The 10,000-nt window shown below is 42.1% G+C and overlaps 1 protein-coding gene across 2 annotated transcripts in view; it reads right to left on the reverse strand.

The window, feature by feature from the left end:
- LOC138018637 (kinesin-like protein KIF27) overlaps positions 1 to 10,000 on the reverse strand; it is a 31,780-nt gene that overhangs the window by 13,529 nt on the left and 8,251 nt on the right. For both annotated transcript variants that reach the window (XM_068865331.1, XM_068865332.1), the window contains exons 10-17: positions 9,540 to 9,620; positions 6,876 to 6,982; positions 6,507 to 6,729; positions 6,182 to 6,392; positions 4,948 to 5,048; positions 3,337 to 3,476; positions 2,598 to 2,703; positions 372 to 544 (exon numbers count right to left, since the gene is read on the reverse strand). In XM_068865331.1, the coding sequence (XP_068721432.1) occupies positions 372 to 544; positions 2,598 to 2,703; positions 3,337 to 3,476; positions 4,948 to 5,048; positions 6,182 to 6,392; positions 6,507 to 6,729; positions 6,876 to 6,982; positions 9,540 to 9,620 (1,142 nt within the window). The remainder of the gene's footprint in view (positions 1 to 371; positions 545 to 2,597; positions 2,704 to 3,336; positions 3,477 to 4,947; positions 5,049 to 6,181; positions 6,393 to 6,506; positions 6,730 to 6,875; positions 6,983 to 9,539; positions 9,621 to 10,000) is intronic.

Genomic DNA, 10,000 nt, shown 5'->3' on the forward strand with positions numbered 1-10,000 from the left:
TTTGAATTCTCATGAATCCTTATACAGAAGGGACATCCTCGGAACCAAGGCAGGTGTCCCCTGAATAGAGGTTGAGAAGGAGTCAAGATTAGTATGAACATTTTTCAGGGACCAAATTCTATGACCCCTAAATGGAGGTATCCCCTGAATAAGGGTGTCCTAAAGGTGAGGTTCCACGGTAACTACAGCGTCTTTTTACTTGACGGTACAAATAAAACCTGCTGCAATACTCGACAGACTGCTTTTCGAGTTTCCACGCAATAGCCAATCAGTTTGCAGAGAAATACAAACACGGAACAATTAACTAACTTCTTTCAACTGTATAATAATTGAACCATTCAATAAGTATTGCAAATTGCCCTATGCACTACCTTATATTGATGTTTAAGTCTCTGAGTTTCTGCTGAGCGGAGTGAAGCCTCAGCTCTGCTTGTTTGACTTCTTTTCCTATCACTTGATTGCTTGATCGCAACGCTTCCACCTCACGCTCCTTCGGTTCCATTCTGTCGGGCTCTGATCCTTTGTCATTCGACTCGGCGACTTCCTGCGATGGAAACATCGAAAGAAGAAGAAAACTTTGTTTAAAGGGACTATGCCACGGGACTTTCGATATATTTTTCCGGCAAAAACTGCACGGCATTTAATATTCATGACCTTAAGCCATGCCTGAAACACCTTATTCTTGGTTTTCACATGACGTCACGACCGCCATGTTGGTGCCCCTAAACAAAGAAAAGGCGGCTATGTCGGTGCCCCGACCAAATCCTCCGGGAATTTAACTCCATTAATATGCAAACGCTTCCTTTTGTTTTCGTTGAAAAACATGGCTGTTGATCACGTGAGTGAAAACCAGCAATTGTTGCTACTAGGGTCCAAACGTTTCAAAACAAAATCCACTAGAAACCTGTCCTTGTTATAAGCAACACACTCTCCGCCTAACGCCCACCTCGGTAATACGGTCACCTCATTATTGCAGCCACTTTTTTTGGCCCGGCAAAACAGCCATACATCCTCTTATAGAAAACCCTCGTTAATGTGGTCAACCGTTAGTACGGCCAACGGCCACAATTTTAAATCCCAATTAAACAGTAGAATTCTCTATAATTTCACCCCGTTAAAACGGCCACTCGCGCTAAATAATAGGGAGCTTACGAAATGACGACGCCGACGGCAACGACGACGCTACAAAACAATAGGTTTAGTGAGCAAAAACAATGGCTCTGCACGCTCTGCACGTGCGTTTTACGTTTTGGTGCATTTCTTTGCCGTCATCTCCTAAATGACGACGTGAAATGACTAAATTCAAGGTTCTCTGGAGGACGTTAGCACATGACGATGAATTTTCAGTTCTCTCTCTACGCTTCCAACCCACTCATACCAGTTTAATTCCTTGTCAGTTACTACATATTCTTAACGCGGAACGACATGAAATAGTTTCGTAGTGATATGAATGACGCGGATTTGTATTTTTAAATGAAGTCCTCGTAGCCGTCGTCGTCCTCGTTTCGTAAGCTCCCTAATTAGGAAAACCAAAACGCCTGTGACATGTCAATTTCATTGAACTTTGTTATTTACCGCTGTAATCGAACATCCGCTTTACTTTACAAATTACTATCAGCAACACTCCTCCCTGTTTTCTTTACAAACATGATCTTAACCCTACCGTATAACATCCAGTAAGGCAAATCGCGAAGGGATTAAGTCACTGTGCTTTCATTAAAAACACGATTGGTACTCAAGTCTTTCGGTTACGTAATTACGGTGGCTTCCGTTTTTTAGAAGCATAATAAGCTGGGCAAGTTCTTGTTTTGATTTTATGCTCAGAACGTACAGCACACTTAACAATTTTAAGCGTTTTACCTACTGAGCGAAGTTTCAAGTAGTTTATACAATTACTGTACGTGCATTCCTGTTGTTTATTAAAGAGAAAAGTTGTTCTGGAAGTGCAAATGCGATATTTGTCCTTATAGTCCTTTAGTCATGAATTTCACCCTACCCCGGTAATACGGCCATTTTTTTAGGCCCGTTGATGACCGTATTAACGGGGTTCCCTTGTACTAAGTTGTACGCGCGCCTCAGTGTCAGTATTTTTGCAACGACAACAGACGTACAGAACCCCTTTGACTTCATCGTGAAATTAATTCGAGGACAATAGCACTCGAACGATGTTGCTAAACGTCCGAGTGTGCTCGGCTAACACGAATTTCTTTAGAAGATATTGTGCATGATCACAATAGTTGAAGGCCACCACGGCTTTCTTTAGCTCAACAAAAATCAAATAATTAACAACTATTCACCGAAGTGGAGGTGACTAACTAGTGGTGGATTAGCCTGCGAGCAAGCTCTCTTTCGGGGTGGGTGGGCGCCCACCCACCCCGAAAGAGAGCTTGCTCGCAGGCTAGTGGTGGATATTTACCGAGCCCCTTATTAGTTATTACTAATAAGCCTTACTTCATTTTAGAGTTGCATTACGTGAGTAAGAAAGAAGCAAAAACAGTTCTAAAGACTGATACGAAGTTACACGAAGTTCATTCGGATAAGAATTGTTTTTCCTCAAATGTTTCCGACGAAGATAACAAAAACCTCAAGAAGCAAACCTTTGCTTTGAGCCGTTTAGACGTCTTTACTTCTCCACTGAGAGCAGAAATCTGAGCCATCCTTGGCGGACCATCTTTCTTGAGATTCCATGTTTTACCAAGCTGTCTACAAAATGCGACAAAGCAAAATTCAATGGCGACTCCCGAGGGGATACTCGCAAAAAAAATCCGAGAGCTCTACGACCTTCCAATTGCTGGTTCGGATTCTATACCACTGAGCTATCCGTCCGAGACTAGTGGGATTAGTACTATTTTCCAAAGAGATTTTAAGAGATTTTTGAACTCTACTTCCCGTTTTAATGTTTGCCGAAGACTTGCAAGAAAAGGATAGAGCAAATTGTCAACACTATCATCACTGTGAACAAAGTCACTGGGCGTGGCTAGATTCCCTAGACGATGCTACTGGCTTTATAACCCCGCTGTGATGTTTACAAATGGCTTTACCCTCTGTGGTCCTGACCTCAACCCCACTACGCCCTGTTAAAGGTTGACAGCTTTCATCCTGTTGTTTATTTGAAGTGAAAGAATATCTTCCAACGAGGCTTACAGCTATTGGAGTTAGCAAAAGAAGGATGCAATCCCAACGATGCTTCCTTTAATTCACGAGAGAAAAATCGCGATCACGACTTCTGGATTAGATCAAAGTTGCTCCAATGGCTGGGCTGAGCTACCCGCATCAGTACACGGCCGCCGAGCTTCAAGCGCAAAACATCGCCTATTGTTTCCATTACTTTTGTACCTTGATGGTGCATCATCTGCCTCGCCTTCACTCTCGCTTGTATCCGAAAGCGTGCAAACAACCTCATCTTCATCTTCGCGTTGGCTGACTAGTAACTGACTGCGGGCGCGAAAGTCTTGTATTACCCGGTCCGTAGAATACTGAAAAAAAGAGACGGAGAAAAAAGAAAATGCAGGGAAGACTGAGCGATACTGTGGGGTTTTTAGAGTTTTCCAATCCCCTCCCTTTTAGCTTAAAAGCAGCGAAATACGAGATACAAAAACCCTCAAGTTGTCGCGCAACATTGTTTCGTTGCAAGTTTTGGTCGATGTTTCGCGTTTTTCACCTTGCGTGATCAGTGGCTTAGCGCCGTCCTACATAAGTGATCTTATTTCCATTAAGACCGGTGCAAATTACTCTTTGCGATCTGGCAACGAATTACTTTTAAATTTTCCTTTACGTAAGTCTTATTCTACACTTGGTGACCGTTCTTTTAGTATGGCTGCCCCTCACGTTTGGAATTCACTTCCTTCCTTCATTAGGAAAGCCACCACAATTAACAATTTTAAGAGTCAACTTAAAACTTATTATTTTAAATTAGCATATTTTTAGTTTACAGGAATTAACAATTTTATTGGCACTTTGAATTCATGTAATTATTCTTAAGTTAACTTACAAATCTAATTATGAACATATTCTTAGCTTATATGAACTGATAAATTTTATTGGTATTTTAATCCATGTTAAGCGCATACGATCATTCTGTCATGAAGCATGCGCTATATAAGTTTTTAAGTTATTATTATTATTATTATCAACTTGACCCGCAACAAAAACATTTGTTGCGGGTTGAAGAAATGCAGGGCGCTGATTGGTTAATTTGCTGGTAAACGAGCACATTTGTTGCGCGACAAGTTGTGAGCTTGATGAAAAAGGAGCAACAAAGCCAAAATTTGTTGCTCAGAGTAGACCCGCGCTCTACTTTTCGCAACAACTTTCTTCAACCCACAACAAATGTTTTTGTTGCGCGACAAGTTGATCATGCAAGGTGAAAAACGGGAAACATTGACCCAAACTTGCAACGAAACAATGTTCCGCGCCAAGTTGAGGGTTTTTGTATCTCGTATTTCGCCGCCTTAAACGATAACGAAAACACAAACAAACACGTCACTTAAATTTTTAAAATTAACATCTACAGGACTGTAAAGGTGGGACACGTCGTGGGGACGAAATCACCCCCTCCCCCCCACCCCCCCCCCCCCCCCAAATTGGTGTTGCACAATTATAAAAGTATCAGTTCACACGAGGGGACATGTCGCTGCAACATACCCCTGGGACACGTACCCGCAACATTTTCACGTGTGTGCAAGTGTTGTGACTTTGTCCCTGCTAAATGTCCCCGCTACACGACTTTAATGCATGTCGCCTCAGTGTGTACTACACACCCTTTTGTCGCTGCAATATGACCCCTCGTGTCTCCCCACCTTAAAACTTATGATTATTTCATCTTTTTCGCGTTGTGTGTAAAGTTGACGAGATGACCTTCATCTGAATTGGTAGGAACACCATTAAAGTAAATTTAGAGAATGCAAAACAAATGACCCACAAAAGATTTTGTTTGGTTCAACTCACCACAGGCGGGCTGCTATGAACTTCGCGGTTATTCTCTGACTCAGATCCTTGAACTGTCGGTGCAGTTTGTAAGCGAGGACTGGAGAGAACCATAGCCCCTTCTGAAAATGAGAAAAAAAACGAGTTGAGTGAGTTGGTTTCCAGGAGAGGAACACAAGAAATAGTTAACCTGCGAGCTAGCTCTCCATTTTGGCTCGAGCATGACATTTTGCGATTCTTAGGAAATCAGTGAGCAAGGAGAGCATGCTTGTAGACCACAGAATTGTTCAATACGGTTTTTTTTAACCATACCACGAGACAGCTCCTTTAGGGAGAACCACGAACATAGTTTAAGTCTCGATTTCCTTTTCAGTCAATTTTGCTCTGTTGCTTCACCGACACTGCGATCACTGATCTTTTCCTTTGAAAGTCCAATACTAGGTCTGTGTAACGGCATTTTCACAGATCAAGTTATTTTTAGACGAGTTCTTAAATAAGATTTAGCTTGCATGAGTGACCATTCTCAATCCCATAGGTAATAATTTCTCATGCAAGACTTGTAAATAGTTGGAAAAGTCCTGTTTCGCGGGAAATCAATCTAAAAATAACCCGGTCTATAAAAACGCCGTTCCACAAATACAAAGAAGTTTCAAGTTGCACGTTCCTGGGGCCCGTTTCTCGAAGGTCCCAATACTTTACGGGCCGTTTTGGGGTGTCATAATTCCCTCTGTATCTCAAGAACGGAGAGGATTTAAGTCCCCAAACTTCAAAGTTATTTTGCTTTTTGTTGCCTTGAAAAAATGTCAAAACATCGGCTCTCTAAAACAAGCGGTTGATAGTTTCGGGACTTTCGAGAAACGAGCCTCTGGTCATGGGCTCCTGACTGTCCCTTTCACTTCCAAGAGTGGCACTTATAGATACGACACTGTCTAGAACGCCAGACGAGTTTACTCGTCAGTGGGGACTCCTTCGGGGCTGAAAGGGTTAACCCTTTCACTTCCAAGAGTGGCACTTATAGATACGACACTGTCAAACGCTAGACGAGTTTACTTGTCAGTGGGGACAGCCCGTAAGGCTCCAGTTGGCATTTTTACAGAGATTTATGTGAAACGACAAACGGCAGTTACGGCAGGCTGCTGCTTAACATACATATAAAGGAATAAAAAAAAAATTTTCAACACGGGAATCTTGAAAGTGAAAATAAGCGATTCTAAAATTCATTTTAAAAATGGTTTTTCCACTAAAATTAGCCTACCCCTTCCTTGATTGAGGAGGAAGTGATTGAGTTGAAGCTGTTGTCGAAAAAGTTGATCTTCATGTTTCTTTAACCGATTCAAAGTTTCCTGTAGCTGGTTATTTAATGATGTTTTCTCTTCCTGCAGTTCACGCAGACGATCCTTAAGTGATTCGATTTCTTTAGCTTTCTCTGCGAATATTTCTTCATCGCTTGACAAATCTTCTTTGTACTAAATATGGAAAAAAGGTTCTTTATAAGCAATAGCGGGAAATTTAAAACAACCGACACTCTTGCCGACAAAAAATACAAAAATTAAAGTACAAAATTAAAACAACTTATAAACCTTGTTAACGTCTTTCCTTAGTTGCTCTATTAACTCGGCCTGTTGTTGTCGTGTGGTGTTTGGGGTCCATATTGGCCTCGATTTGACCTGTTCAACCGCTTTTGCCAACCGGTCAAACTGGTTTGTCTGGTTATTCGACATCACGCCTGCCTTGTTTAAGGCTCTCAACTGGTTCATGGCCTCGGAGAAAAGTTGTTTGTAGGTGTCGCACGAACCACGAGATCTGACAAAGGTAAACCACAAAAAACGAAAAAGTAAAACTGATGATGTGCTTCGTGGCCGATCTTATTCTCATAGACCAAAGCAAGCACACTTATAAGCGACGTTTGGTGAAGGGTTAGCAAATAACAAACGGAAGTGACCTCAAACCTTTCCAGTTCCTCTTCCAAAGCTTTCATTCGTTCTGCATCTTCCATGGTACCCGCAGCTGATCCCACAGACGAACCGCGTTGCCTCTGAAGCTCTTCGCGAAGGGCCTATGAAAAAGAGATCAGTGAGAAATGAAGCTGCGTCTACAACAGGAGGTAAAGTGTATACAATTCGTAAACCATAGGCTATTCCGTACAGAAAACGTTCAAAATATTTACACCCGACTCGACACCAAAGAAGACAGTACATCACACCCTATTACGAAAGTGGGTGCAATTAATACTCACCCACCCAACCCATGATCTGCCACAAAGGCTGGAACCAATACCTTGGAGTGTACATCTTTTTTAATCTGAGAAGCTAGAAGCTGACGTTTCCGCGGACATCTTCTATAGGCCTTAAATCAAACCGCAGCCATGTTGAGTCCCGAGGGATTGAAAACTTTTGTTTTTGCGCACTCCTTCGCAAACATTTCACTTCGAGGCTCGGGGCACGAAATCTATTGTCTAAGGCCAATATGGCCGCCGCTACCCTGCGAGCAGAGTCTCTTTCGATCTTTCTAGATAAGTCGGGAACAGGAAAGTAGACTCTACTAGCCGGCTCAACTTTCTTTGATTTGCCGCTCATCCAAAGAAATGGATGAGTCAGTCCAGTTTCGACTTGTCAAACCTGTTTTTTTTTTTATTTGTGCGCATGATCAATCGCCATGCGTCATCAATATTTTTTTAAATTTACAACAAGGAGACAATTTTCAACCGTCTAAATTCCCATGAGTATTTCCTCCGTATGTCGGTTACAGAAACTAGTTTGCCAGAATTGAGAAACCTATTAATTTTTTCGGTAAAAATTGAAATGGCAATTAAAAAAACTTGAACTATCTTGAGTTTCGAAGGAAATGATTCCTTGGTTGTCGTGTGTTTGCCAGAGTTGTTCGAAAATATCCCTACTGTTTGTTTTGGTTTTGTGGTTACTAGTCACGCGTGACCGACTCCCGAATACGTTTGAATTTTTAACGCATGCTGAACACGAAATGTTGAGCCGGCTGGCAGAGTCTACTTTCCTCTTCCCGACTTATCTCGGAAGATCGAAAGAGACTCTGCTCGCAGGGTAGGCCGCCGCCCGAATAAGGCACATTCGTCAAAGAGATAGTTCTTGTCTTTAGTTTACACCCGAATGAAGGGGTAGTTTCTAAAGAAACTGTGGTGCTGCGTCGGTGGGGAAGTAGTATACAAAAATTTGGTTTATCAACGGAGTTGATAATGTAAATTGACCACCGTAAGCAAGCTTTTAGAATCTCTGTACGGTGGTCAATTTACATTATCAACTCCGTTGATAAACCAAATTTTAGTTTACACCCGTTCATCTCATTAAAAAAGACGCCTACTGAATCAGTGGGAACAAAAGGGCGCTTGCTTCGGCCCGAGATCACTCCCGATAAAGACACAAGCACCATTGTAAAAAACGTTCAGTCCTAAAACATAACTGTGCAAGTATCATTCACTAAACCAGAATAGCGTCGAGCCACTGCGAGTCGAAAACAAGGCGTTTTTCTTGCTTACTGAAAAAAGAAACTTCAACCATGAAAGACAGAAAGTGCTAAGTCTGGATTGAATGTGTTTTCAAGTGCGGCTGGAATTTTTCTCTCCTTCGGACGGTTGGTTTATTTTATAGTTAGTAAATACAGTGTATTTAATTCTCTTAAGTCTGCCCATACATATAACTTTCTTCAACTTCAAAACCGTTGACAGAATATTTTGTTGAGTTTCTTGTACTTTCTGGAACAGCATTTGTAACCAGATTTTTAACCTCAATATCAGTCGACTCCATAAAACGAGTTTGTTTTCTTCCATGTTAAATGAAAACTCTTCTGCTGCCTTTTTTCCGCTGGCTTTGTTTCTTTTTATCGGAAATGATCGCAACAGAATTTCGCAGGGCAAATATCCACGCATGCGCGGGGGTTATGCACCGATCAACTCGAAACTTCTGTCCTGTGAGTTCATATCATATCTTTATTTACCCTCGGATTTTAGAGTAGCTTTGTGTAGCTAGTATCTCCGAGCATTTTCCCTCCCAACCAAGATGCACCACAGAAGACAGACCACAACACCGGGAACTACAAGCCCTACTCTTTTGCAACAAGTGTGTGGGTTCTCTTACGTCCCACAGGTTTATGAACGTTGAAGAGTTGCGAGACGGGACCTACGGCCTACGGTAACGTCAACAGATGGTTTAAACACTCTTGTCCGAGTTACTCGAAGCTTGCTAACCAGCATTAGATACCATGGAAACCTACAGGTTTTGATACCTCTTAACCAAAGGTCAGCGCTAATCAGGCTTCGAGCAACCGGTCCCTTGTCGTTGATCTGATTGGTCAACTAAGTCGTGATGTTAAGCTTACTTGTGGATGTAGGATCCTACAGATGCTTGTGTGAAGTAGGGTTGTAAGAGAATTCGTCAAAGTCTGTCAGTTTCTGTATGTTTCTTGTAAATCGATATCCGTACTCTGTTGTTTCCACGGATAACCAAGGAGTCTGGAAAGAGAATCTTACTATTCTCCTCGATCTCCTTGGTAAACTGAGTGTGGGCGTTCTGTCTGTTTAAAGTCGTCAATTTCGTCTTTGTGTACAGTGTCGTCGACGTTGCGTAACCAGAGTGGTAACTTGCCTGTATCTCATTCTGCATCTCGGCGAGTTTTGTATTCTGCGGATCTCGATTCACCACTGGTTTATTTCGAATGTTTCTGGCCTACATAGGATTAGAGCAGTAGAATTAATTTCCTGTGGGGCTGCACACCTAACATTTAACGGTACTAGACTAATAACAACCAGTGCCTTATTTTTCTTTAGGATAGTGAAGAGACGGTAAGGTGCAAGACGACACTCTCCCTGCAAAGACACGCCATAACCCAAGCGAGCTTCGTTTCCCTCAAACGAGCAGGCCATCTACAAACAAGCCTTCATAAAGAACCCCGCAAACGAGAAATAATAATGAGGACACATTGTTTCCCGAAGTGTATTTACCAGAGAGCAACGAGAAAACAAACTGTTAAGGAAAAACTTCTGCTTTCAAAGAAGCAAACTTTGCTCGTGGAACGTGTGCGCGTAAACAGGGCAGAGACTTTTCGG

Source organism: Montipora capricornis, chromosome 10 (assembly GCF_036669925.1).
Source record: "Montipora capricornis isolate CH-2021 chromosome 10, ASM3666992v2, whole genome shotgun sequence".
Lineage (NCBI taxonomy): Eukaryota > Metazoa > Cnidaria > Anthozoa > Scleractinia > Acroporidae > Montipora > Montipora capricornis.